At 57.6% G+C, this 27,567-nt stretch overlaps 8 protein-coding genes and 1 non-coding gene across 9 annotated transcripts; 4 read left to right on the plus strand and 5 right to left on the minus strand.

Moving 5' to 3' along the window:
* Window positions 1-1,104: 1,104 nt before the first annotated feature.
* Window positions 1,105-2,244, minus strand: N0V96_003468 (uncharacterized protein; the record flags this gene model as incomplete). The annotated part of the gene is made up of 1 exon (XM_053198492.2): window positions 1,105-2,244. The coding sequence occupies one exon, from the start codon at window positions 2,242-2,244 to the stop codon at window positions 1,105-1,107; it is 1,140 nt and encodes a 379-aa protein (XP_053044028.2).
* Window positions 2,245-5,201: 2,957 nt separating this feature from the next.
* On the minus strand, window positions 5,202-5,294 carry N0V96_003469. The gene has a single exon. It is a non-coding gene; the product is annotated as a tRNA-Ala (tRNA).
* A 2,111-nt stretch (window positions 5,295-7,405) lies between these two features.
* Window positions 7,406-9,103, plus strand: FDH1_1 (formate dehydrogenase (NAD+); the record flags this gene model as incomplete). The annotated part of the gene is given in 4 exon segments (XM_065756845.1): window positions 7,406-7,648; window positions 8,010-8,164; window positions 8,214-8,856; window positions 8,870-9,103. The coding sequence occupies 4 exon segments, from the start codon at window positions 7,406-7,408 to the stop codon at window positions 9,101-9,103; spliced, it is 1,275 nt and encodes a 424-aa protein (XP_065614612.1).
* A 915-nt stretch (window positions 9,104-10,018) lies between these two features.
* Window positions 10,019-11,961, minus strand: N0V96_003471 (uncharacterized protein; the record flags this gene model as incomplete). Its single annotated transcript, XM_053198490.2, has 2 exons — window positions 10,019-10,879; window positions 10,927-11,961. 2 exons carry the CDS (start codon window positions 11,959-11,961, stop codon window positions 10,019-10,021), a joined length of 1,896 nt encoding a protein of 631 aa, XP_053044026.1.
* A 1,296-nt stretch (window positions 11,962-13,257) lies between these two features.
* N0V96_003472 (uncharacterized protein) lies at window positions 13,258-13,845 on the plus strand (the record flags this gene model as incomplete). Its single annotated transcript, XM_053198489.1, has 2 exons — window positions 13,258-13,602; window positions 13,711-13,845. The coding sequence occupies 2 exons, from the start codon at window positions 13,258-13,260 to the stop codon at window positions 13,843-13,845; spliced, it is 480 nt and encodes a 159-aa protein (XP_053044025.1).
* A 982-nt stretch (window positions 13,846-14,827) lies between these two features.
* N0V96_003473 (uncharacterized protein) lies at window positions 14,828-16,257 on the minus strand (the record flags this gene model as incomplete). The annotated part of the gene is made up of 3 exons (XM_065756846.1): window positions 14,828-15,111; window positions 15,228-15,300; window positions 15,520-16,257. The coding sequence occupies 3 exons, from the start codon at window positions 16,255-16,257 to the stop codon at window positions 14,828-14,830; spliced, it is 1,095 nt and encodes a 364-aa protein (XP_065614613.1).
* A 4,298-nt stretch (window positions 16,258-20,555) lies between these two features.
* SEC59 (dolichol kinase) lies at window positions 20,556-23,273 on the plus strand (the record flags this gene model as incomplete). The annotated part of the gene is made up of 2 exons (XM_053198487.1): window positions 20,556-21,129; window positions 21,178-23,273. 2 exons carry the CDS (start codon window positions 20,556-20,558, stop codon window positions 23,271-23,273), a joined length of 2,670 nt encoding a protein of 889 aa, XP_053044023.1.
* Window positions 23,274-23,536: 263 nt separating this feature from the next.
* Window positions 23,537-25,406, minus strand: ORC2 (Origin recognition complex subunit 2; the record flags this gene model as incomplete). Its single annotated transcript, XM_065756847.1, has 3 exons — window positions 23,537-23,651; window positions 23,705-24,175; window positions 24,232-25,406. The coding sequence occupies 3 exons, from the start codon at window positions 25,404-25,406 to the stop codon at window positions 23,537-23,539; spliced, it is 1,761 nt and encodes a 586-aa protein (XP_065614614.1).
* Window positions 25,407-25,778: 372 nt separating this feature from the next.
* On the plus strand, window positions 25,779-26,529 carry N0V96_003476 (uncharacterized protein; the record flags this gene model as incomplete). The annotated part of the gene is made up of 3 exons (XM_065756848.1): window positions 25,779-26,000; window positions 26,055-26,393; window positions 26,446-26,529. 3 exons carry the CDS (start codon window positions 25,779-25,781, stop codon window positions 26,527-26,529), a joined length of 645 nt encoding a protein of 214 aa, XP_065614615.1.
* Between the last annotated feature and the right edge of the window lie 1,038 nt (window positions 26,530-27,567).

A 27,567-nucleotide genomic window follows, 5' to 3' on the forward strand; every position in this document is an offset into this window, starting at 1 on the left:
GAGCTACCCGCACGATTGCACGATTGCGCCCCGGCAAACCGGTCTTTAGTCCCAAGAATGAGGTTGAATGGGGTGGCGGGTAAGGCGAAATTCATCCTGCTGTCATTTTAGCCGCACCAAATTCTCCTAAACGGCTGCCTGTTGGTTGACCCCTGGCATCGACTGTCGCGGGGCTCACGTCTCCTACTTAAGTCGATGAGTTCGCCATGAGCTTGGGACCTTGGTGGCGAGTAGCATGGCAGTGCTCTTCGGACTCGCAATGCTGCACAGCGCATCTGATTGCGGTGTTCTGATGTGGTGGAACCTGAGCCGACCAGCTAATAGTCGCAGGATTCGGAGGGTCTGCCGCAGACGGCGATCTACGGTCCGACAACAGGTATCGCGACAAGGCGGCATGTCTTTAGTATCGACTGGTGGCATGGACAGACCATCATGTTGCGAGCTGTCGCGAGGTTTCCCACGATGTCTCGCCGAGATCGAGTGGACAGATTGATGAAGCTGTCGGGCTTGCTCGGGGACTCAACGGGCCAGCACTTCTCGAGTGGTTGTTACTGATGATGGGATGGCCAGTAGAGATTCGTCAATCGACGGTGCCGAAGATGAATGGATGTTTCCTTGACGGGTCTCTGCGTTGCTGGCGGATCGCAAGTCCGTACTCTCCTTGGCCATCAGACTACTGCGGACACGGTGACGATGGCAGCATCATCCCCTAGATGACCCCAGGCTGCATCGATCGGTCCTGAAAAGATGTCTGAAATGGCTTCCGCGGCACCTGCGATGTCAAAGTGATGTTGGGTGATGTTGGTGATGCGTGATGAAAACCCGAGATGCTGTTGGGACCGTTTGCCTCTGGACAGTGCGTGCAGCAAGCGTCATCCGATCGCTCCTTCCTCACGTCCTCCACACTCCACCCAACCAACCTTCCACCGGAGACCCACGACGGCCCGGCCCGGGACAATTCAACCTCCTCCGACATTATTCGGATGGGCCCGGCGAGAGTGGGGCAAATCAGCATTTCCACCTTCCCGCTGCCACGGATCAACAGATGCAGAGCACAATGTTCCTTTTGATTGACTACTTCATACGAATTACATCTCCAGCAGCTTAGATCGGCACCTCGTCCGAAACCCACCACCCACCGCACTGCCCGTTACTCGCGACGAAAACCGCCCCATAAGCAACATTAGCGGTAGACCGCAGCTCGCCCGGTGCCCTACACTGGCCCCCATGACCCCCGGGGTTACCTCCGTGACCGTGACCTTCGCCCCCGGTCCTAAACGTGTAGCAGATGCCCGAAAACATGTGATACAGGCTCCCGCCGCAGTCCGCCTCCCCTTGGCACGCGATACAGCAGTTCTCCGCCGTCTCGGCGATGCGCTGCTCCCGCACGACGTGCCAGCTGTGGATTGCCTCGACAAAGTACGTCTGCGGCGCGCCGTGGCCCGACACCAGGTTGTTGGCCTGGCAGGCCTGGTAGACGGTCTGCGTGGGGTTGGCCACCTCGTCGGTGATGGTGGACGTCACCGTCGTCGTCGTCGTTGCCGTCGTGGCGTTTTGTACTGGTGCTGTTGTTGTGGTGGTGGCGTTGGGCGCCGGGAGGGTGATTGTTATCGTCGCTGCGTAGGACGCCGTGATGGTTGACGTGCTGGTCGTGAAGACGCGGATGACTTTCTCGCAGACGACGGCTTGTGGGAAGAGGGGCGGGTCGGCTTTGGCGAGGCCGGCCTTGTCGACGCCGAGGACGAGGCTGTCGTCGTTTGCTCTGTAGTCCGAGTCTTGAACCTGGGGTCTGCAGCCCTCTGGTCGCCTGTGGTTGAGGGCGGAGGCGAGGGGCGTGAAGCGAGGCCCGGCTGTGATGGTTGTCGCGGTGCCGAAGGAGGTGACGTGTGTGGTTGTGGTGACGGTCGATGTTGAAGTGATAGGACCCGTCACTGACCCTCCTCCTCCTCCGCCGCCGCCGCCGCCTCCTCCGCCTCCGGAGACGGTGGGCGTCACGGTGATGGTGCTGGTAGAGGGGATAAAGTAGCTGTACGCGGTGACGGGGAACGTGTACGAGTACAACCGGGAGAAAGTCGAAACGCTGCCCCGGTAGTCCCGGCCAAAGTCCGTGTAGCACCCCTGCTCGCCGGTGACCGTCCGGGGCGGACTGTCTGAGACGTTGCGGAAGACCAGGTGGTCTCTGGCCCGACAGATCTGTGCCAGCAGAGCTACGGCTGCGGCGATGGGAGCCTTGCTGGACACCATGGTGGGCTTAGTGTAAGTGTAAGTGCTGATGAAGCGAGCTGGTGATGGATGTGTTTTACTTCCTCTTCTTGTCATCTTGCGAGAACAATGCGTTTATAAGATGTCGTCGACTATACGAGATCTATGGAAGGCACCTTGATGCCGAGTCTGGAAGTGCATGACAGCATCAAGACGCCACGACTAGTTGAGGAAGCCGTCTGCAGCTCATCGAGCACATCGATCGTGCTTGCACCATCTGGCTTTTGGTGCACAAGTCGTAGAATGCAAGGCATCAGTCATCATGCCAGGTTCCCAAAGTTCACCAGGGCTACCGGATGCACGAGTGGGCGTCTCGGGTGGCGTATATTGGGTTGCGACACCTCGAGACTGAACCCTGATGGAAGCTGTGACTCTGCTTTCAGATGCGTCTTCGTGCCGGAGGTGACGGCATACGGCTTTGCAAGGCATCATAGACGTGATGGGGCTTTTCATCTAGATTGCCATACTTGCTTCAGCTCGCACCGTATCGTCCGAGATCAAGGCCGGCAAACTTGGAACGGAAGTGGTCGGAAGGCAAATGGTGCTTGCAGTTCACAGGCAGCGTAAACTGACAGTGGACTTGGTCATCTCGTCTTGGACGATTCTGCAATGCCGCTGTCAGTCCGTTCGAACCGGGAAGAGGGCCCACCTCAGCCCCAGGTATCAGTGAATCACCATGTGTATATTCACCCGGTATACACGACAGAAGCCTATTTACCCCCCCTCAAGTCCAATTCCGTCACCAACGGCAGCAGGCGCCTCACAGACCTGTGAGGTCAGGTCAAACTGCCGTTTGGCGGGATGGTTACGGGCGAGCTGGTTCAACTGGCTTAGCCTACACTAGGGTCATAGGTTCGAATCCCAGCATGAGCACCAGAGGTGTAGCCCCCATTCGCCACCGGGGGGGGTGAACTCTTTTGTTTTTGATCACGTGTGATGGATGTAGAATTGCTAGAACCCTGTGCCCAAAATGAGGAAACCGTGGGATTTTGAGCTGAACTGGCGTTCTTGCTGCGACTGTTGTAGCCGTATATCGGTGGGATTCTGAAGCCCTCCCTTTGGTTCTCGGTCACGTTTTTGAATCCTCTGCCGAGGTCGTCTTGTCATTGTGGCAGAGACGACGGGAGTACCATCTGAATGTATCTGGCGCTCGCGAGGCTCCTCGCCAGGCTCGATCATCCGCGGATCGATTGACCAAGGAGAACTTTGCGGCTCATACATCCTCTCGTCCCCCAAAACGACTGTAGGCTAGCTACCCCTATCTGCCACAATCTCAAAGCGGAGAACGACTTTTGGAAAGCCAAACGAGACGCATGTCAGACGAGACGCATGTCAGACGAGTCGAAGCACTCCCACAAGATAGGTAGCTTACAGAAACAAAAGATTGTCCTCCGGATCATCGCAGCACTGAAGTTGCGTCAGCCTCCCCTTGTTTCTGCGCGGCGTTCAGGAGTACATCAACCCCCTTGTCCTCCAAGAGTCGCATCCACGGGAACGACGGCACAACTCTCAGACGTTCAAGATGCCGACATCACGTTGCAAACATCGCCTTACGTCTACACAGTTCCCGAAGCGATCACCACCGCGCCCTCCTCCTATCTCTTCTCTAGGAACACACTCGCCCACGAGACCATCGATCCTTGAAGCGCGGCGGAACTGTAGCACTGGTATGGGAAGACGGCGCGATTTTCACGCTACGGAATCACGTTACCTACTGCTCTCACGCAAGATCCACGCCACCAAGAAGCTTTGGATGGAAAACAGCATCCATCGAGACAGACGACAGAGGGAAAAGACTCGCCAGGGCCTGTGATGGGTACGCCAAGGACGCCCAACGTACCAGACGAGAAGGGACCTCGGGGCATCACCGTCTATCAAATCAGCCAAGGCATTTACTCAGGTGTCTCCGCGGCTCTCCAGGGAAGACCATCCAGCCAGATCAAGCGCCTCAACCCCGTCGAACCAATACCTAGTCACGGTGTCAAAGGGCTGCGTGCTGATTCGGGAATGCTATTCTACAAGCCCTTCGAGCTTGGCCATACAGATGCCGAGCCATGCTTCATCCAACCCCCAGAACCAGTCTAGGATATGAAGCTATCCATCAAGCATCCCTGGCCGCCATCGATCTGTAGAAGCGCCCACCGCCTTGCCAATAAACAGCCCGCTGCCCATCCTGAAAACGCGCGAGGAGCTCAGTGGGTGCTTGACCACAATCCATCCGCAAAGACTGGCACAGAAAGAAACACTCACCGTCAGGCATCGCGTCCATACATGACCCGAGCCACAAGACAGAGAGCGGCGAGATGTGCTTTCAGAACTGGAGCTCCAAAGCAAGAAAAGGGGCCTTGGACTTCCATCTCCTTTCCAAAAAAAAAAAAAAAAGCCAAGAATTGTTACTGGTTTAGTTGGCCATCATCGACTCTTGCAACGCCTGCTGGGGCCAGTCAACCCCATGGATCTTAGATGTGGGAGGAGTCTCTGCTCCTGATAAGTTGATGCCTCGCAGAAATAAGTATTCCGACTACGCCAGTCTCAAGAACAGAGGCGCAGATCGTTGACAGTGCAGAGGTGGCGGCACGTAGCGTCACCCAAGAGGTCAACGTCAGTAGAGTTAGACTTTGCTTGTGCACGAGCGACGACAGGTAGGGATCGTCCCTGGACTCGATCAGAATGGGGGGATCTTTCCAAGGCGGTTTCAAAGTCTGATTCAATTGAGTTTGGCTTTAAGTACAGTTGCGAGTTGGTAGGCAGATCCATTGGCATAAAGTTAGTTGTGCCGAACTTCAGATGGCCCATCTTCGGGGTAGACTTTGCTGCACCCTGGCTGGCATCTCCTTCACAAAACCGTCACTTTGGTCACGCTTTCCAACAAAACGGCGACTGACGATGCAAAACATCAAAAAACAATGTATGAAAGAAAAGCCTTCGGGGTTCAAAAATGGACACTGTGGGAATTGAACCCACGACCTTTCACAAAGGCGCGTTCCTGACGGAAGTGCGAAGCGAAAATCATACCCCTAGACCAAGCGCCCGTTGATGGGAGAGTAAGCTCAAAAGTGGGTTTATGAATACTTGCGCCAACCCCCGCCCGCCTTCGCTAACCTCCAGCCGCCCTCCCGACAGTGGACCGGCATGAGCTCCCCAACGGGGCCGGACAGCAAGGCAAGGGAAGAAGAGGGTCGCGCGGGGCCACGATGCGGCATCGATGACGGAATCCCTTGCCGGAAACCGCGGCACACTGCGATCCGGTATTCCGTCACGATTGTGTCGACTGTCGAGAAGACTTGTCGACGTGTCCTGGCTCTGTGGACGATTCTCGGATATCCACAGCTGACGACAGAAGACTCCGTCGATGGGGCTCACGATGTTTCTTTCGTGCGCACAGCGAAACGCCGAGAAATGGTGGCCAGGCTGGGTAGGCAAGCTCGGAGGTAAGCTCAAAGACGAGCGGCTCGCCGTCGTACCGTATCCGCCCCCGCCCCAATGCCGCAATCGATCCCGAGAGGTGCAATCATCAATGGGCGACTATCAGCTGGGCGCCGGGACGGATGCCGATGTGCTTGCTTGCTTGCCTCCTATGCCTTGCTTGCACTGCTTACGTTGCTGGGTCAGCTAGGCCCCTCAAGGTTACGAGCGGGCAAAGCAAAGCAAAGCAAGCAGACGGGAATGTCGTGCGATGGTTTTGACGCCGAAGTTCAACCACCCCTCACGCACCAAAGGGAACCCCGACAGAACGCCGAACCACCTCCGGAGGGGTCTCTCTCGAAAGCTTGACGACAAATCTCCGCGTTCCAACCCAGCGGCGCATGAGGGATTGGTTCGTGCATGCTGTACATGGGCTAGCTAGAAGCGCCCATGCCATTGTTTCTCCGCAGTTCAAAGACTCAAAGTCCATGGATCTGCTGCGGTCCGTCTGATACCAGGCCCGGTCGTGTGTAACCGAAACAGACGATCGACTGTCCACGGCGGAGAACGATTGGAGAGCGTCGTAGAAGGGATTAGGTGATGAGAACACATAGTACACACAACCCAAGCCGCTTTCGCTTTGGATGATGGAACGGCGCGCGTATGATGGCGGTCTTGGAAGGTGGTTTGTTACCCCTCACTCTGCACCGTGATGCTTGATAGGATGCGCGCTGTTGCTGATTGTCGCGACTGCACGCTCTGCATTGCATGGGGTTTTTGATCAACGGGAATTGGCTCCGCCACCTGGTCGCCAGAAGACGAGATGGATGGTAGCTCCTAGTCTAGCTGCACAGTAGAGGTGCTGTCTGCGGCCTTGGGGGTTGAAGATTTGCCGGGGTCGGGTTGGACGCGGCGTTTCATCGTGCCATGGGCGGTGCTGCCAACTGAAGCGGGCGAGGGAAGCTCTCGTTCGGGTGGAGGGCAGACGAACCACGCAGCCAATGATGGGACGCCTGGGAGCTTTCCCCATATAGTTACCAGGCAAAAAAAGACCATTGGCCTTGGGTGAGACTAATTTGGAGATGCCGAGCCAGAGGTAGCTTTCAGAGCTTTCCGAGTCTACCTTTGCGCACCTTTGTCGCCCAGCCTCGCTGCCGTCTCGAACCTTGCCGATACCTGTCCGATATCTGACTGGCTCCAAGGAGATACTCTGGAAAGGAGGGGCATGGTATCTCGGGAAGGTGGAGGAAGTGGGAGAACGTGAGGCAAATGGGCCGCGGGAAAGAGGCACGAAAAGAGGAGAGGAGGCAGCCATCACGTTCGATGTATCGATTCCATCGAACCAGCCCAGACCCAGACCCAGGACCCAGCAAAGCCAGACAACGGCAGACTCGCGGAGCCGGATTGTCTTGCCTCTTTCTGACGTCCATGTACTCCATTCGTTGTTCCCCGCCCTGGCCCTAGCTGCGAGTCTGAAGTCCCGGTCAGCCGGCGATGTATCGATGCAGCAATGCATCGACGCCTCTTACAAGACATAAATACAACCTCCCCTGGCCGGTTTTCCGTCGACCTGCCTTTCCACTCCATCACACACAACAAACATCTTCATCTACCTCTTCTACAGATCTCCGAACTTCCGGATTTCCCATCTAGATTTACTTCTATATAACGAACCTCCCTCCCTCCGAGCTATAGTCTCTTCGAACATCACCAACTCAAACCCCCTAAATCAGTCACAATGGTATTGCTCTCTCGTCACATCCGCTCCGTTGCCCCTCTGGCCTCTCGAGGACTTTCCACGTCCTCAAAGGCATCTTTCCTCGCTGCTCGACCCGCATTCAGCCGGGCCTCCCCAGCATCCTCGACTCTCCCTCGCAAACTGCCTGGTCAACTCAATTCGATCCGCACACTAACAACTACTCGCCAAAACCAGGTCAAGGTCCTTGCAGTCCTCTACGACGGCGGTCAGCACGCCAAAGACGTGAGTTGTCTATTTCCTGTTTACTGTCACCTTTTGGCCGCCACCTCCGGACAACCGCATCCACACCCGCCAGGAACGTCACCATGATAGCTTCCCGGCGGAGCTTTGCCCCGCCGTTTGGCTGAGCTTAGTGCGGGGATGACGGGAAGGTGCGGGGCTCGGAGGTCGATCGCAGATACATCGGCATCCTCCCCAGCCCTTGCGCAACCCCTCCCGTCATCCAGCATCCCCCCCTCCTCCCCCAACTTCTTGGCGATGCGCAGCTCGAAACTCCCAATGCGGGGTGCATGGCATCAATCCCTGGAAGACATGGCATCTATCCTGCAAGACAATGATCGCTGACTTGACGAACCAACGATAGGTCCCCGGCCTTTTGGGAACCACCGAGAACGAGCTCGGCATCCGCAAATGGCTCGAGGATCAGGGCCACACTCTGGTCACCACCTCGGACAAGGAGGGTGAGAACTCAAAGTTTGACCAGGAGCTCGTCGACGCCGAGATCATCATCACCACTCCGTAAGTCCCTTGACCCACGCATGTCTGATTAAGGACTAAACAATGGCAGCTTCCACCCCGGCTACCTCACCGCCGAGCGCCTCGCAAAGGCAAAGAACCTCAAGCTCGCCGTCACCGCCGGCATCGGCTCCGACCACGTCGACCTCAATGCCGCCAACAAGACCAACGGCGGCGTCACCGTCGCCGAGGTCACCGGCTCCAACGTCGTCTCCGTCGCCGAGCACGTCGTCATGACCATCCTCGTCCTCATCCGCAACTTCGTCCCCGCCCACGAGCAGATTGAGCGCGGCGACTGGGACGTCGCCGCCGTCGCCAAGCAGGAGTACGACCTCGAGGGCAAGACCGTCGGCACCGTCGCCATCGGCCGCATCGGCGAGCGCGTCCTCCGCCGTCTCAAGGCCTTTGACTGCAAGGAGCTCCTCTACTACGACTACCAGCCCCTGTCCGCCGAGAAGGAGGCCGAGATCGGCTGCCGCCGCGTCGAGAACCTCGAGGAGATGCTCGCCCAGTGCGACGTCGTCACCATCAACGCGCCCCTGCACGAGAAGACCCGCGGCCTCTTCAACAAGGACCTCATCGCCAAGATGAAGAAGGGCTCCTACCTCATCAACACGGCCCGCGGCGCCATCATCGTCAAGGAGGACGTCGCCGACGCCCTCAAGTCTGGCCACCTCGCCGGCTACGGCGGCGACGTCTGGTTCCCAGCCCGCCCCCGGCGACCACCCCCTCCGCACGGCCAAGAACCCCTTCGGCGGCGGCAATGCCATGGTGCCCCACATGTCGGGCACCTCGCTCGACGCGCAGAAGCGCTACGCCGACGGCACAAAGGCCATCATCGACAGCTACCTGAGCGGTCGCGAGGACTACAAGCCCGAGGATCTCATTGTGCACAAGGGCGACTACGCTACCAAGGCGTACGGCCAGCGCGAGAAGAAGTGAGCGAGCCGAAAGTCTCGCTTGGAGTGGAAACCATACCCCCCAATGAAAGGTTGTGTGTGAAGGAAATCTAGCGTTTGTTTTAGTAGTTTTTCTTTGAGCATCAGCATTTTGCATTTTAGGGGCTTCATGTAGTGTTTTTGAAGCCTAGGTTAGCCGTACATAGGAATATAACCTGATGCGATGCAAATCTGTCTCCCTTGGCATCGATTGAGTTGATTGACCTGTCTGCCTGCTTCAGATGCTCTCGGCTGTCAGTGCAAGAGAGCTTCGGGCCACTTGACATTGGCAGAATCTAGCCTTGCGGGCAAACGTCTTGCCCTTGGACACCTCTCTGGCGCGGGCGAGTGGGCTCAAGACTACTCGACTTTGCAACTTTGGCCGCGATCGTGTGAGAGCCGTCGGCAGTCACACGCAGAACTTGGTCCTGAGGAAGTTGCTTGTACATTTGTTTCTATTCCAGAAGGGGGGACCATAAGTTACTTTCGTGGCTCTAATCTTCATCGTTTCGACTCTGCCACGAATCTTTCCCCACGAGGCTGCGCGCTTTGTTGGCTCTCTCTCCACGCTGTTCTGTTCCCAACTGAAAACGGCTGCCATGATCCTCCACGCTCTAGAAATACTCTTTTTTGATGCCAGAAAGCCTTTGGCTGCCGTGACTCGAGCAGGCCCGTCCGACGCCGCATATCTCTTCTTTTTTCGAATCCAAAAAAAAACAAAAAAACTCCTCGGGACGGGAATCCCCATCATCCCCCCCAATACGCGCGCCATTCGCCGTATGGCGGCGATATGCAAAATTGATAAAAAGGACCTCTTGGACATGTACCCAGAAGCAGGAGCGTTCACTTCCAAGCCATGGCTTCTGTTTCTCTCTCTCCCCCTCTCTTTCAATGACCTTGCTCGCCCTCCGGGCTCGCATCATGACCTCTTCCAAAACTGCCACCACGACCTCTCCCCCTCCTCATCGTACCCACGATGCCTCACCTCCCTCTTAACAACCTGCTGATCCCGCCCGCGGATCCGCCAAAAGTAGACCGGCACGCCCGCCACCACAAACAGCACCACCGTCACCGTCTGCAGCGGCTGCGCGAATACGGCGCGGCTCAACAGAAACAGCGAAACGCAACAGAAAATGATGGGCGTCGTGATCCACGTCCGGTACGGCCTGTCGAGTTGCGGCTCGCGCACGCGCAGGATGATGAGGCCCAGCACCGTGATAAAGTAAAACGTGTACCCGGCGACGCCGTAAAAGGTCAGCAGGGTGCCGAATTCGCCGACAATGATGTAGGCTGCCGTCAGCAGGCCGTTAAGCACGAGGGCCCAGACGGGAGTGTAGAAGAGGCCCATGTCGTCGTCGCCGAGGGCGCGGATCAAGAGGTTTGCGAGGCGGCTGCGGGAGGTGCGGGATGTGGTGACAGAGTGACCGCCGCTGCTGTTGCCGTTGCGGGAGAGGCCGATGCTGCCAAAGACGGACGGGATGTAGCCCTCTTTGCCGGCCACATACACCAGCCGCGACGAGGTAAAGGTCGATGAGTTGAGGGCGCCGAAGCAGGATGCCGAGACGACGAGGGCGAGGACAAGGGAGCCGACGGGGCCAAAGACTTTTGCGCCGAACTGGACGGCGATCGTGTTGGAGGCGTTGACGGCCGCGAGGGGGAGGACGAGGAAGTAGGCAATGTTGGCGAGGACGTAGGAGAGGATGACGAGGGGCATGGCGGTGTGGATGACGCGGGGGAGGTCGCGGCTCGGGTTACGGAACTCGCCGACGACGTAGTTTGTCTGCAACTGTCAGCGGCGCCCAGAATCTCGGGACAAAAAAAACTTACATTATCCCAGCCGTCGTAGGCCCAGAGTCCCGCGTACAGGGCGACGGCCCAGGCGGAGAGGTCGGTAGAGGTGCCCTCGAACCACTCGTGCGACTTCCACTCCATGTTGGCCTTGCCCGTGACGGTCTTGCCAGTGATGGCGACGACGATGCCGGTGACAGTGACGCCCAGCAACGCAATAAACTTGAGAAACATGAGCCAGTCGTTGACTTTTGTGCCGAGCTTTGTCGAGACGCAATTGAGTAGCGTGACGGAGACGAGGGCGACCATGGCGACGGCCTTGTTGACCCAGGGGCTGAGGCTCTCGGCCTCGGCGCCAATGGCCGCGCGCACGAGGTACTCGCCCATGATGATGGCGATGATGGCGGCGCTGCCCGGCTTCAGCACCAGCACGGCCACCCAGGTGAAGAGGAAGCCGGCCATCTCGCCCATGATCTTGGCGAGGTAGACCTGCGCGCCGCCGTTTAGAGGTATCGCGCCGCCGAGCTCCGCGTAGCTCGCCGCACCTGTCCAGGCCAGCACGCCGGCAATGACCCAGACGACGAGCGCGGCGCCGGGCGAGCCGACTTTTGAGCTCACCTGGCTCGGGCTCGAAAAGATACCGCTCCCTATGATGAGGCCCACGATGAGACTCAGGCCGTTGAGGTAGGTGAGCGTCTTGTGCTTCTCCAAGCTGCCGCCGCCGAGGCCGCCGTTTTGTATCGCGGTCGAGGTGGGCGCGCCGATGGGTGCGTAGCCGCCCGCGCCGCCCGCGCCGGCTGTGGAGCTCAGGGGGAAGAGGTTCGCGGCGAAGTCGAAGCCCGAGGAGACAGAGTAGGAGCGATCATGGCGGTTCGGTCTCCCTGAGGAGGCGGCGGCGGCCGGGTTCGCGGCGTCTAGGGGGTCTTCGGCGTCAAAGGAGAGCTTGCGGGAGGAGGAGATGGAGGGCCGTGAGGAGGGGATCTCTGAGGCGATGGAGTCGGCGCGGGAGGAGGAGGCGAGGGAGGCGAGCTCGAGGGAGTCGCGATGGGATTGGACATTAGCGTAGGGCGGCATGGTGGGTGTTTGAATGGGGGTGTCGAGGGAGCACTCTCGACCTGGATTTTGTTCGAGCGTTCGAGCGTTCGGGGGCTATCGCATGTTGCAGCGGCCAATGTGGGAGTCCAATGGAGTGTACGTGATCGGGTGCCCTCGAGTATTGTGGGTATTAGAGTAGCGGTGTCTTTAGGGAATTTCGTGACGTCGTTGGCATATACGTTTCGTTTAAAGGAGTCGTGACAAAGTTGCGCCGGGCCCGTCTCTTGCGCGCTCTCTCTCTCTCTCTCTCTCTCTTCAGGGCTCTCTATACCCACTTCCCTACACGCGGAAACCGAAACAGACTAACGATCCAGGGGGGAAGAAGCGGAGAGGAAAGTAAACATCCAGCTGGTGTCGGTATGCTTGGTTGTGGTTGATGTCCGAATAAGATTGGTGAACGGAACAAATGGGGGTTGGGTGAGGAGATGTGGTGTCCGGGGTCGTACGTATCGGTAGAAAGTGCTGGTGACGGGAGTTGTGCGGATTAAGGTTGAGGCGGATGAACAAAAGAGGGAAGAAAGAAAGATTGAGTTGCGCCGAGAACAAGGTGGCATCCAGATGCAACAATGGCCCCTGGGAGTGGGAGTCTGAACTGGCAAGACTGGGTTGTGGACGGCAGAATCAAGGGTTCCAGTGACGAACTATTCGAGTCAAGTCAAGTCAAGTCAAGTCAAGCATCAGCCAAGTCACCTTTCCACTCTACCAGACCGGGAAGTATCTTTTGATTCAAAGGGGGCAGTTTTACTGCAATTTGGCTGCGCTTCCACATTGTTGACTTCCACCGCCAGCACTACAGTACCACAGCAGCACAGCAGCACAGCACCACAGCAGCTGTTTCGCACCCGCACGGGCCCACGAGCAAAAAGTACGCGGATCAACCCTTGATTGGCCCCCCATCGAGATCCGCGGCACGGGCAGAGCGAATCACATCTTGGCGCCTGCCACCGGTTTAAGAGTATGGGGCGCAAAGACTTTGGGACAGGGGGCCCCCTTATTAGCAACCACGCAACTTGGCAAAGCAGCCGAAATTCTTTGAGCCGCTCCACGACGAACAAAAAGCCACCAAAGCCACTGACTGCAGTGCCAGGGGGGGGATCCAAAGGGATAGTGGGGCAAAGAGGCCTTGAAGAGCTGAAAGCCTCCGACAGACGGGGGCATAAGGAAAAGGAAGCTCGGATCCGCGTCGCCGTCCCACCTGCAATACGCGGGAGTCCATCACCACCACCACCACCACAAACACCACCACCACCGCATCCGACAGCCCCGGTGCCCACGATGCCGCTCGATGACTACGCATCCGCCGTTGGCGGCGGCCTCAAGCTCAAGGGCGCCAAAGTAACCAAACCGAAAAAGAAGAAGAGACGCGACAAGACCGACCTCGAAAAGAACCTCGAGACGGGCGGCGACGATGATGGCAGCAGTACTGCGCTGGTGAAGCACCGCGAAGAATCAACCGGCGACGACAACGAGAATACGTCGAAATCAAAGTCCAAATCGAAAAAGAACAGCAAAGATCCCGAAGAGGACCGGGATAACGACGACGATGACGACCAGGGCAGTGGCCGGGTCGTGCAAAAGACGGAGGCGGAGAGGCGATATGAGGAGAGGAAGCGCAAGAGGGTATGTTTCTTTTTTCTTTTTTTCCTGCCTTGTTTCTTCCTGGGCAAGATGTGCCCTCGTTGGCCAAATTCAATCAACCATTCTGACATCTTGTGCCCAAACACACAGCTCCTCGAACTCGCAGAATCATCAAGCTCCCGCCCCGAGCTCCTCAAGACGCACAAGGAACGCGTCGAGGAGCTGAATACATACTTGTCGAAGCTGAGTGAGCATCACGATATGCCCAAGATCGGACCCGGTTAAGACCCTTTGCTCCGTCGAGAAAGGGGGCTTTTGTGTTGCTTGGGTCTTTGCTTCCTGGATGGATGGATGGATGGATGGATGGACTGGGAAAACGGAGTTTTGATTTTGGCGTTAATTGTATATACCCTTTCCAAAATATGGGAAATTGCAACACATCCATCATTTCGCGTTGCTGCTGTTGCTGCTGGTGCTGCTGGTGCCGGTGCTACATAATTGTCATGCTGCCACAGAGTCACCCTCCCTTGATGCAAAGAGATGACACCGCGGAAACAACCAAGACACCAGCAAAACACAAATTACCCATCTGACACCTGGCATCTGAGCAGCAAATGATCAAACACACCCCGCCAAGACTACGTTGGAATGCGGTAGGTCCCGCAATCAAACACGGTAGGCGAAAACAAACTCTCGAACGTGTGATGGAATGCGGGGACCATGTCTCAACGCAAAATGTAAGTGCGTGTCAAATGCTTTGTTTTCATTCTTTTTTGCACGAAATTCTTCTTGTGTTGTCTGTTTCTCCAGCCCTTTGATGGCCGTCAAGCAACTGTACTAACATTTCAGGTTTACCCCATCGTGATGATGGCCTGTTTTCTTCCGCTTCCGCTTCTTCTCCCTTGGCACCCTCCTCTGCTGCCGAGGCCACGATGTTTCTCAGTGTGCCTCCCATTCTATTACCCCTCTCCCATCGAAAAAAAATCAAAAGTTCGGCGCCATTGGCCGCGCGTAGTCTATGTGTCGTTTGAGTCGATTGTTGTGCTGTGCCCACCAGTTTTGTATGCAAGGAGTGAATAGACCGTTAAAACGTCGTAAGTAAGTGTTGATGCTGATGTGTATGTGTGTGTGTGCCGCCCGACCAACCGAACCCGCTGCCCAAAAAAAAAAAAAGGGAATGGATTAAATATTTAAACAGAAAGTCGTCAACACGGACGATGATGAACGCTGTAGACGTTCGAGTCGTGCTGAACGTTGTCCGGCCGTATTACAGCAAGAGCATGGCGCCGGCTACAAACGCGGCGAGACCAATGGGCAGGACGGAGATGCTGCCGATGGGTACGGCAACGTTTTGCAGACCGCCACTGCCGCTGCTGCCGCTGGAACCGGCCGAGGTGGCGGCGGCTTCGGGATCGACGGCGACAAAGGACGTGGCAGTCACGAGGACAACGTCGCCGTTGGAGGCGGTCGACGTGAAGGTGGACTTGACCTCGCTGTACGAGGTGGTCCGGGGCGTGCTGCGTGTGGTGGTGGTGCCTTGGCGGGTGGTGCCTGATGGTTTGTTAGCAGCTGGATGCAAATGGATGAAAGAAAATGATGCGAAGCTATTGAAAAGTTCAAACGAAATCCCGGGCTAACATGATCGAGCGCTACAAAACCAAACATACCAGATACAGACACAGTCGACGAAGCGGGCTCGGTGGACACCGTGGGGGACGAGGTTGTCACGACCGTAGTAGTCTCAGGAGAAGGGGAAGCAGACGTACCCGGCGCGGACGCACTCGAAGACCCCGGGGAGACCGTGGTGGGAGCGGACGAGGGGCAGAAGAAGGGGAGGGGGAGAAGAAGAAGAAGAGGGAGGAGACCCACTGGTCGTCGGAGGAGACTCAGTAGAGACGGTGGACGGCCCAACAGGAGTAGAAGAGGGAGATGCTTGCTGCGGCTCCGATTGAGACGTACCAGAAGTAGGGGCTGCTGCTGCTGAGGTCTGTTGCGTCGTGGGGGTGCTTGAGGCGGCGGGTTGTTGCGATGACTGCTGGGGCGTGGTCTGCGCTGCCGAAGTCTGCTGCGGCGCGCTGGAGGACTGCTGGACCTCGGCGGAGGAGGACGCCGGGGAGCAGCGGAGGTGGTGGCCGGAGTAGACGGTGTCGGGGTTGGAGTCGGGGTCGGGGTCGGGGTCGGAGTGTCACTGGCCGGCGGCGCGGACGAGGCGGAGGGCGTGGAAGCCTCGGAGGCGGAGGGCGTAGGAGTGGCAGCCGGAGCAGCGCTCGAGGTGCCATTGTCCTGACGCTTCTCTAGCTGACCGAGAGCAGAAGCCAGCTCCGCGTCGTCCGCCTGGAAAGCAGCAATGGCTTCCTTGTCCGAGGCATAGACACCATCCTGGTAGCGGTCGGGGAAGTAGGCGTGGAGGAGCCTGTGAATGAGATCCACTTTGGCGGCGTCCTTGACCTCGCCCTCTGCCACCAGGACCTGTTCCTGATGATCTCTCGTGCAAGGTCTTGCCCGGTGACCAATGGCCGAGGCGAGACTGAGTGTCATCAATCCGCACACCAAGACGGTGAGCAGAAGACGGCGTGCAGCAGTCATTTTGGTTGGCGTCCTGTGTGATGATGGTGTCGTCGTGGTCCCCTTTTCGTTGACAGCAACGGGCAGCAATCCCTCTTCTAGGTGTTGGTCGTACTTTGTGTTGAAAGTCATGATGGCGAGATGTGTGAGGTGCTCCGGGTTGTTTATAGACAGGACCAAGAGGCCAGGAAGGTTACAAACACCCAAGACGGCAGGACGGAAACGACAGCTGTGAATGTCCAATGGATGGACGCGGAAGTAGGTGTGCAGGGGACCAAGTGTGAAGTAACACACAGCGAGTGAGGGTCTGTTTAGTATCCCGGCTGCAGCAAAAGGCGGCGAAAGATGGAAGAGAGGGGGGGAAAGATCCAATGGCTCAACAGGTTCAAAGAGAAGGCTTGCAGGTAATGTATAGGTCGCAAGCGGCCTCCGTTTCTGATGTGAAGAAGAGGGGCGAGAGGCGATCTAAAAGGTTGGATGAGCGGTGGTACCTGGCCGGCCGAAACACTTTTGTCTGGTGGGTGGTTGGGGGTGTGAGGCCAAGGATGGAGTTTTCTGCGTAGTGAGACCCGTCGAGCTAACAGCTTTTGGGAGGTGAGGGTCGGCTTGAGGCACGCCGCGCGCTTCTTTTGCGGTCCCCGGGGTTCGGTATCAAAAGCAAAGAAAAAACCTTGCTGCTGAATGTTTATCGTTTGAGAATGGACGGAAGCGGGAAACTACTGCGTACCCGTCCAATGGATCGAAGCTGACACTGGGCGATAGGTATGTGTGTAGATTGTTGCGCAGTCCCGCCAATTTCACGAGCCTGAGACTTGTGCTTGGAATGTGAACAACTCTGAACAAGCTGGGGTGACGAGAGTCTACCGTGTTGTAGGTGGCGATGGACAGCAGCAAAGGCGAGCGAGCGTCGTAGTAGAACAGTGACCGGAGGATGGTCAGATGAGAACTGGCAGAGGCGAGCGAGCAAAGGGGATTGACGTTTAAACCTGTTGAAGATCGTCCCAGGCAGAATGCACATTGGCGTCGCCCAGTCGGCTGGGGGCAACACATCTTTGTGCATATAAAGATTCCCTGTTTCGCCGCCCCAACGACGTACCCCTGTCCTGTCGGCCCAACTCGAGCTATCCGTCCCATTGCTTCCATGGATCCGTTCTAGCTGACGGCGTAGCTGTCATTGTGGACTGTCGACTGTGGACTGAACAGTGACGAGCCGAGCCCCGGTCGACAAGGCCCAGTGTAACCCTCTCCGCTGTGAACCAAAAGCGAGCTTCCCATTTCATCAGTCCATCTCCATCTTGCATCGCTGTCGCTCGTCACTGGTGTCCATCGCGTCTGCGGCGTGCCGGGACAGCCTTTGGAGACTGTAGTCTGCAGCAGCTCGCCGCACAGGGATCGTCAGGCGCAGCGTCCATCCTCGGCTCCAGTCGATATTGAATAATATTTTGCTCCTCTTGTCCCAATTTTGGCCGGGAATGTCCAAAGCCCATTAATTCCTCCGGGCGTGGCCTCTGCGCTAGGCAATGTCTTTCCGTTCCCTGATATCCACTGGCCCAAAAGCCACTTGGCTCATGTTTTTTTTTTTCCAAAGAGTCAGCCCGGTGCTGCCGTCGAGTGGATTGTGACATCACCAATAGCAGGAGAGCAGCGGCGTCTCGTATCGTCTCCGAGCCCATCGCCAGTCTGATTCATTGTCCCACACATTTGCACATGCTGGGCGAGGCAGCGACTGGAGTAGGTGTTGCGTAAATGTGTACAACGTGTGCTACGCAGCCTACGCTACGCCGCGATACGAGCGTCTGGTGTTTGCCAACTTCAGATGCCCCGCGATGGTGCCGCACTCGGTGACTTTCGCGCCATCCACACATGCAAGACTTTTGGTGATCAGTCAGACCATGGGGGTTTCTCGTCCAATTGCCTCCATCCTCGCATCGTTGGCTCCTGGGAGGGGAGGGGGAAGCTGACTGTCGGGGCCTGCACCCAGCCGCCCTAGCGAGTGTCCGGGGGTCTTGGAAACTTGGTGCGGTGTGCTGCAGCATCTTTGCGACACCCACCGCGCTGGCACTGCATGCAGGTCGATTACGAACCCACTGCCGGTCCGGTCAGCTTTGCAGGCATGGTGCCCTAAGGGAGCTGATAAGACCATCTTTGCTTTTCGCTTGCCTCTCCCGTCAATAGAGCCTCAATATCACCCCCTCTGCGTCTGTCTTTGTGGTCCGCCTGTCGTCCATTGCTCGATAGAACCTCTTTGCATAAGAGAGCCATCTCCCCTGAACTTCGTCGCACCTGAATTTGGTGTGGAACACGTCAAACGGCGAGGTGCAACTGTACAACGTGTGCGGGCTCACTCCGCCTGATCTGGAGATTTTCGTTTGTGTTACCTCTGGGAGTCTACAAGACCGGTACGGAGTACGTGGAGGTGGCTGTGATGGTCGCCCGTTTGGAGCGTTGCGCACCTGAAGCCGCCCGTATGGGTTTCCTAGCCCGTCTGACCCGTTTGACGTTCTGTTTGCGTGCGTTTGAAACAGCGAGCCGTCACCTATCAGACCCTCTCGTCCCTATTCGCGGTGAAGACTCCGTAGTCGCTGTCCACAATCGAGTGACTGATCGACTCGTATTTTTGACTTTTTTTTCTGCCCAGCGTCCGGTTTGGGGGAGCGGCCCAGTGCAGCTGTCTCTACAGCATGTCCCCAGTCCCTGCCAGCCAATCCTCGACCCGCTGCAGGGACCAGGTAATACGAGATGCGGCCCTCATCCTCGAGACTCTCGAATGACGGGTGCTGGGGCGGTCGGGCAGCCGAGTGCCGGGGCCTCAACCCTTTTTCGCACTCGTCGATGCCGATGCAGGCTTCGTGGCCCGCTAGAGCATCCGGATGCTAGCGGGAGGCGAGGAGGCTGAGGCAGATGTACCAACTCGCTATTCGTACGTTTGACGGGCACTGACGGGACAAAATAAAGATGGTGGCGTCCGGATTGGGAAACGGTCAGCGGTGCCCCACGATCTGGTGGTTTGTGGCTTGCCTGTTGATTCTCCGATTGATTGTTATTTTTGGCATTGTTTAGTAGCAGTGCTGCAGCAGTACCGTGTAGGCTTGCGACGCCCAACAAGTGTGAGGACCATCAGATGCGATGTCGACGATCTAGGGCGATGCTGCAGACCGACGTTGAGATGCGAACAGCACCCACCTGGGATGCTCCAATTTTGGTCTGGAGACTGGAGACGTCGATTATGTCAGTAGCCCACCATATCGCAACGTCGCAGCCTGCGTGCCTGCCCTTTCTCTCCGCGGGTGGACTACATGTGCATCATCGTGAGGTCGCGAGCAGCAGATTGATAGAGCCTGGCGTCACTACAAGTCCACCACAGCATGTCCGAGCCGACGGCACCAGGTTGGCACGGCTGGCGGCTGGCCTGACAGGTCCAATTGACTTTTTTTCATCTCGTGAAGGGCTGAAGGCTGATTCCACTCTGGCTTGGCCTGTGCCGTGTCGCGCGTTTGTCTTGTTTGTGGTTGAGATTACTTAAGAATGACACTGCGACGTCAACATTGCTCTTTTCTCGAGGCGTCAGGCCAGGCCATGCCTGCAGGATCTGGCAATGTCCGCCGCATAGAGGCTCCCGAATGGAGGCTACCATGGTTGAGTGTCGGGAAATGAGGTCACCGACGTCTGGGATCACGTCTGGAACGTCCCTGAGGTGGGCGCGTTTGATGATGGTGAGCTTGATCGCGGTGTGTCTCTCGTCAGCCTCTTCATACTTGTGGAAGAAAGATGGTCGACGGCTTTTGATTCTCGCCTTCGGTCCCGGGGCGGGAGACATCCTCAGGTACCTCACCTTGGAGGCCGAATACATGGCTGTAAGTACCTTAGGTAAGCCGACGTTCGGTACCCGGAAGACACGCTTGCGACCCCCGAGTGCCCCGCCAAGAGAAGCAATCGCAAGAGAAGCTCGCTCAGCCACAGGAGGTGACAGGCTGTGCTGTTTGGCCCTGTGGCTCGTGCGCCTTGTGAAATGCGGTGGGATCTGTCTGCTGTCTGTCGCTGTCACTGCCTGCACCCGCTGTCCACTCGCGTTGGCGCATTCCTCCCTGGCGCCGCGCGGCTGATGGACCGCTTTCCCAACAGAGACTGACGCTGGCAGACAGCCCACTAACCCCAGCCAGCCCAGTCTCCCAGATGACAACACAGCTGCCAATTCGCATCTTTCATGTGATGGAGCTCCCCACAACCGCCGCCTCGCCGTCAACTTGTTCCCCAGCCTCTGTCACTCGCGGCCTGACGTGAAAGAAACACCATCATCGTTGCGACGCCCCCCAATCACCCCCGCGACAGCCCTGCGTCCCAATTCCATGTTGCCCAGCATCGCCAACAAAGTGATTCCCGATCCCCAGTAAACGAATGCTGGTACTCGTCTCCAATGCGATAGCTCCGCCATGCCCGCGCATCTCGAACCGAACGCTCTCTTCGGCCACGATACAGAAGCAAACGATGAAATCCGATCTCTCAGCCGCTCCCCGCATCCCTATCACCACCTCAATACCGAGCTCCCTCATCCCGCCCACCGTCTAGTCTATAAGCCGCCCAATTCCGCACCGACGCCGCCGAGGACATCATCAACAGACTCGAGCCGAACCCCGTCTCCCTTTCCATCGTTTGCCAAGGACTCTTCCCAGGGTAGCGACAGTGGTACCGAGGCCGACGATGAGCACTTTCTCAAGGGGCTGCCGGCGCCCAAGGTCCGCCTGCACAAGGGGCTGAGGGGCCGGAACGAGGTGCTCTCGGGCTCGTCGACGCCCCTCTTCTCTCCAGACCAGGAGGAAGATGCTCTGCGGAAGCAAAAGGAAAAGGAGGATCGGAAAGAGGCCCGCAGGTTCCTCAACGAGCGCAACTACCGCCGTACAAAGGAGCTCATCCGGCGCGTGTCAGAGTTCATCATTGTCGGTTCGCTCTTTGCAGTGGTTCGCTCGAATGCGTTGGTGAAGCCACTCTTCACCGCGTGGAGCAGAGGTATGCTATCAGATCCCAGGTCTTGGAACGCAAAACTCACATGTACAGAATTGCGCTTCCCAGCCACGCTTATCACCTCTCTCATGATCCTCTATCCGATCCGACTCTTCGCATGGTCAACCCGCCACAGGCCTTCCTCCAAAAAGCCAGCCATTGCCGTGCCCACCGTCTTTGACCCTGCGCCCATTTTGTATCCGCCGTCTGTGACGCTCCTCGTGGCGTTATTAATATCTCCGGACAACCAGGCGGTCGTCCTTACAAACATTATTCTGAGCATTTCTTCGATACCCAAATACTTAATCCCGACGGCTCGCGCTCACGAAGCCATCAACCCCCTGCAATGGGTTCTGTCCTGCTTTCCCATGTGGCTTTCGCAGCAACACCCGGGAGCGACACTATCCAGACCAAGCATCAGCCCAGAGACGGCTGTTCTCCTGTACCCGCTGCACCAGACGCTGCTGGAAGTGCTGCACTATCTTACTACGACGAGCCTGCTCACGGCTGAGCTGCAGCTGCTCTCCATCGCCCTGATCAATGTGCTCCTCCTCGCCCACTCGCCGCAGGTCACCATTCTACAAGCGCTGCTCTGGGGAGGCGGCGTGGGCGTGCTCGTCGTCTGCGGACCGGTGATTCGATGGGGGATCGCCTTGGCTAGGGTTCCAAGGCTGCGCTTCAGGCGCGTTGTGAACCCGTCAAAAAAGTCATCCGTCTTTGGGTTCCTCTCCGAGGGGCTCTCTATGCGGCGCTTCAAGCACGAGCTGCTGGGCTCATCATTGGAGGAGTCGGCATCTGAACTGGGCGATTCAGAAGAGGAAATCATAAACGGACCCTTTGCGAAGCCCATGAGAGTCCGGACGTTTGGCATGGCCGATATGCCTTCCCGGGGAGAGCGCAAGATGAGCGCCTCTCCCGATGGCAAAGCCCCAGCATCACCAGACGGGTTCGCCGCCGGACGACGCAACACGTTTCCGTATGCTTTGCAGCGGCCGAGGCGGTCTCTGACACACACGTCAGCGGGCCGAAGGAAACGCACCGCTTCGACTACCGTTCGCTCATTCTTCAAGTTGACAGAAGCGCAAGCAACTATGAGAAAGTGGTCGTACGCGACGTACGTCTACACTTGTATTGTGCTCATCATTTTGGTGCCTGTGCGAGAGTACATTGGTCGCCATGCTCTGCTGGGTAACGAGCCCGTCGGTTGGGCGTTGGGGTATCTCTTTGGCGAGCTGCCGTGGTTTAGGTTCAAAGTGGTCGAAGCGAACCTCGAGAGATGGATTTGCCTACCTGCACGCCTGGGCGAGGACGCTGCAAAGGCGTCCTGCCACCAGGGCTGGGTGCAGCACATTCGGCTCTCCGACTTTGGTGAAGCCAACACGCGGCTCTTGATGGCAGCGTACTGGCTTGCCATTGTTATTGTAGGCTTGACTGTGGTCATCCGCCTGGACCCCAAGTACGAGGTGGACACGAGGCGAAAGGTGTTCCACTTCATGATGGTCGGCATGTTCCTCCCTGCGACCTTTGTCGACCCCGTCTTTGCGGCCTTGGCACTGTCGCTCGTCCTCGCCATCTTTCTCATTCTCGACCTCTTGCGGGCGAGTCAACTCCCACCGCTGTCGCGGCCCATCGCCTCCTTCCTCACGCCATACGTGGATGGCCGAGACCACAAGGGGCCCGTCGTCATCTCCCATCTGTTTCTGCTCATCGGGTGCGCCATCCCTCTCTGGCTGTCCCTCGCCACCCTTCCGCGCTCTGGCAGCAGCTACTTGACCGGGTGGGAGGTGCCCACGCGCGAAGTTAGTATGGTGGCGGGCGTCATCTGCGTCGGCCTCGGCGACGCGGCAGCGTCTCTTATTGGCAGGCGGTACGGGCACAGGAAATGGGTCTGGGGCGGCGGCAAGAGTCTCGAGGGAAGCGTCGCGTTCGCGGTGGCCGTGTTCCTTGGGCTCATGGCGGCAACGACCTGGCTTCGGGTTGGCGGGTGGTCCGTCGCAGCGGAGCAGCATGTGGGGTGGCCCACGTCGGCGCGGAACGCCGGCTTTTGCGCCAGCATGGCGAGCTTGACGGAGGCAGTCTTGACCGGTGGAAACGATAACGTTATTGTGCCGGTGGTCCTCTGGACGTGTGTTAAAAGTATCGGGGTGTAGGGAGGGGGTTGTTATGGGCTGGCGTTTTCAAGGGGGTCCAGGGTTTCACGAGATGGGTTTGGTATTTCTTCTTTACAAAATACTCCTAGAACATGGGTGATCATGATTATGAATGCAACGCCTTGATTCTCATGCCTGTCTATGTGCTATGTGATTTGCGTGAATCGTCCCGGAGGAGCTACAGATGTCAGATAACGCCAGTATGCTTTTGCCCTCCTGAATGCTTTAGATGTACAATGATTTATAAGTATGTAACGGCCAACTCATGACATCAAGTCCTCGAGAATGGCCTCGAGCTCCTCCCGCCTAAAGGGGATACTCAAGAGCTCCGTGCCGAGAGCGTCCTTCCTGCTCTCAATGATTTGATGGTCGTGGAACCTGTTCACGTTAGCTTTCTGCTTCACATATGCACCAAAGATAGGGGGCCATACTCCTTCAGCAGCGTCCGGAACGCCATCTCGGAACTGCAAATGAAATCCTCCACGGCCTTATTATACACCATCCGATACTCGACACCCGGATTCTCCGCCCCATACTGCTGCCCACCACCACCGCCGTCATCGTCCATGGCGGACAGGACCTCGATGACGAGCAACTCGAACAGCTTCTTTGCGTTCTCGGGCAACGAGCGCAGCACAAAGACGACGCCGTCTTTGCCGTTGACGCGCCGGTCCTTGCGGCCGAGGAGCTCGTGGACCTCATCTACGGGGTCGAGTTCGACATCCTGTAGGGGTTGGAGGGTGGTGGCGTCGTGGAAGAGGAAGTTGAAGGATGTGCGCTGGGCGGCGTCCCAGAGGAGGGGGAAGGAGGGCGTGTCTGCTGTTGCGACGAGGCGGATGTGGGGAGGGAGGCGAGTTGGGAGAGGAGTTGTTGGGTTGCTTGTTTGCGGAGGGGGTGGGCGTCTATGGAGTGGAGGAGGATTGTTATGGGTTTGCGATTTTGTGATGCTGATGTAGACCGAGATGTGAGGGCCGAGGAGAGGGCCTGGACCATGGCCGTCGTCTGGGCGGGTAGTTTCAGCGCCGGATCGAGCGCCGCCGCGACGGTGGAAAAGACTTCGCGGGCTGTTAGAGAGCGCACGTGGCCGTTGACCACGACGATGGGCGCCTCCGGGTCCGCGGCGTAGAGGTGCGCCGCGAGTTTGGCGACGAGGCTGCGTTTGGAGCCCTGGCCGTACAGGCAGAGGCTGAAGCCTTGTGCGAGCTCGAAGCGCCACTGCGGAAAGGAGGATTCGTGGAGGGACTCGAGGTAGACGAGGTCGTCTGCATGGGGGTCTTTTTGGCTTTCGGCGGACGCACGCAGGAGGTCAAAGTACTCTTCGTGCGTGAGGAGGTTGAGGGAGGCGAGGGTGTTGTGGGACGTCTTTGCGCGGCCGGGCTTGTTGTGCTCAAAGTAGATTTCGTGGGGGGCAGTTCGCGGGGCAGGGGTGGGCGATTTCAGGGGGCGGGAGCTTGCGCGGGCGGCCGCGGCGGCGGGGGTCGTTGCTGATGGTGTTTCTGGCTCGGGGGGTTGTGATGTTGATGCTGGTGCTGATGTTGTGGATGGTTTCGTCGCCGATGTTGTCGTCTTTGCCCGCGGTGTCCTCTGTTCCTCGGCCTCTTCCTCCTCTTCCTCCTCCTCGCTCGACTCGTAAATCTCGCGTGCTAGACCCTCGTCCTCGTCGCTGTCCTCGTCGGCGACAATGCTCTGGATCAGAGCCCTGGCGCTCTTCCTCCGTGCGGAGCGGTCCGCGGCCTGGCGCCGCCGCGGTGTGATGGCGGCCTTGACGGGCGTCACCAGCGTGTTCACCCGGCGCAGCTTCGAGGGCGTGACGGCACCGCTGCCTTGAGGCGTTGCTGATTTCGGTGGGCGGCCTCGTTTCTTTTTCGGGGTGTGTTCTTCGGGTTCGGATTCGGGGTCTGCTGCTGCTGCTGCTGCCGTTGCCGCTGAAGCTTCGCCATCATCACCATCGGCGGCATCGCTGTCAGAGGGCACTTCGTAAGGGTCCGCTGCCTGGCGCCTCCGCTTCGAGGGGGTCCCGTTGATGGGCTCGTCGTCGGCTCCGTCATGCAGCTGTTGGCGGGAGCGCTTCTGGCTCAGTCTGCTGCTGGGGGAATCGCCCACGTCTGCTTCTTGCGGTCTTTTCCTGGACATTGTGTTGCGTCTCTTGGTTTGCTGTCGTTGCTTTTGCTGACGTGCTGGTTCAATGGGCGTGGGTGGTGGTCAATATTTTTGCGGCTTTCGACGGCACGGCAACCGGAGACGACGCGCTGGGGACGCGAAAATGTGCAGTCGGACAGGGAGGCGGCCGAGTGGGTCCCGGGTGTCTAATTGAGTTGTCCGGTGTCACTACGGTGGGGCCCGTGGTGCTTATCTTATCATACGGACAGGGGTAGCTGTTGCGCATTCTGCAGGTGGCCCAAGCTCCCCGCATGGTCCAAATCTCTCCGGCCCTTCCTCTGTCCAACCAAGAACTTCACCTCCTTCCCCCCAAATCCCATCCTACCCCAAGGGCCCATCACCAAGATGAATCTCAACCTCTCTGGCACGGTGAACGTATTCAAGCTTCTGTTCAAGCCCACGCTGTGTCTGCCGCAGCATACGGTCGCGACGTTCAACGACCTCCCCATCCCGTTCGAAAAAGCCTTTGAGGGCCAGAATCGGAAATGCGACATCAGGGCCGTGGTGCTCGACAAGGACGACTGCTTCGCGGTTCCCCACACAAATGAGGTCCACAAGCCTTACAAGGTATGTCACTGCTTGCTTCACCCAAGCTTTCCAGCCCGCTGAATCATCATCAAGGAGCGCTTCGAGCAGCTCAAGGCCGCGTATCCCGGCCGCCGGCTGGTTATCGTCTCCAATACGGCCGGAGCGACGTCCTATGACAGCTCGCTCATGCTGGCCAGGGAGCTCGAAGAGGCCACCGGCATTACCGTCTTGCCTCACAAGACGAAGAAGCCCGGCTGTGGCTCCGAGATCATGGAGTACTTCCGCAAGCACCCCGAAACGGGCGTCTCCCATCCGTCGCAGGTTGCCGTCGTCGGCGATCGCTTGACCACGGACATGATGCTGGCCAACATGATGGGCGGCTGGGGATTCTGGATCAGAGAGGGTGTTGTTGCTCCCGAGAAGAAGAGCATTGTTGGTATTCGCCCCCTTTTAGTCAGGCAATGGGTTTCTAACTTGGTGACAGCTCTCGAGACTTGAATGGCGGCTGGCAGCAGCATTGACTGCCAGGGGGTACAAAGCAGCAGACCCTCAGAGCCCTTTTGAGTAGGCTATTTTCCAATTGGACCTTCGATCTGGGTTCAAAGAGCTCAGTGCGGCGTTGTGCTGCTCGTCTCAGTCGAAGTTCTGCAACTTCAAAGAGAGTTCAGCTTCAACTTTCCACAGGCCCTTTGCTGACGACTTTGATGTGCCAACGGGTCCTGTGAGCAGCAGAATAGCTTCGTTCTTACGATCTGCCGAGGGTAGCTCGATGCACCTGTTCGAATGGCAGCATGCCGAAGACGGTTCAGCAGATGGTTCAGCAACAGATGGAATTCGGTTAACTCAGCGGCAGGGCCGTCTGCTGGGTTGTCTTTGGCGTATCCGAGAACCGGTTGGAGTCCCAAATCTCTGCTTGCTCAGGATGGCTTGAAGCACACTCGGTTGTCCCAATTGCACATTTTGATGGATGCTGAACATTTCGCCGATTCAAAATCCTCACAGCCACCTTTGGGTCACCATCCACACCCAAGGCCTCGACTCTGTACATGGATGCTTGCTTTCGTCTCCTGAAGATCTGTCCATGGTTCCATCGTTTGTGATGGACTTGTCCTGCTCGAATACGGCCATGATACCGGACCTCGTCTCCGTTGCTCCTTCCCAGCACGCCATCACTCGTCCAATCTTTCATCGCACTCACCTTTCGTCGCATCACCAATCCATCGCACAACCTATTCACCGCATCGACTCTTGACCGCATCATCACTCTATCGCATCAGTCTTCTGTCGCATAGCCCTTCTATTGCATCACCTTTCCGTCGCAAAACCCTTCCACCACATCACCTTTCGACCACATCGCCCTTCCGTCGCATCATGTTTCTACCGCATCACCAATTCACCGCAACCTCTTGGGATTTCGTCGCATCACGACCAGAAGAGTTGCTTTGGGTGGAAAAGGTGGCCTACCGTCCCATCACCCTTCCGTCTCATCACCTTTCGACCGCATCATGATTCCACCGCATCACCTATTCACTACCTTTGGGTCACCTCGCCCATCACGGCCACCTCAACCGCCCACAATATAAATATCAACCTACCACCCGCCTAC

The sequence above is a fragment of the Colletotrichum fioriniae genome, assembly GCF_027942845.1.
Source record: "Colletotrichum fioriniae strain IMI 355084 chromosome Unknown scaffold_3, whole genome shotgun sequence".
Classification (NCBI taxonomy): domain Eukaryota; kingdom Fungi; phylum Ascomycota; class Sordariomycetes; order Glomerellales; family Glomerellaceae; genus Colletotrichum; species Colletotrichum fioriniae.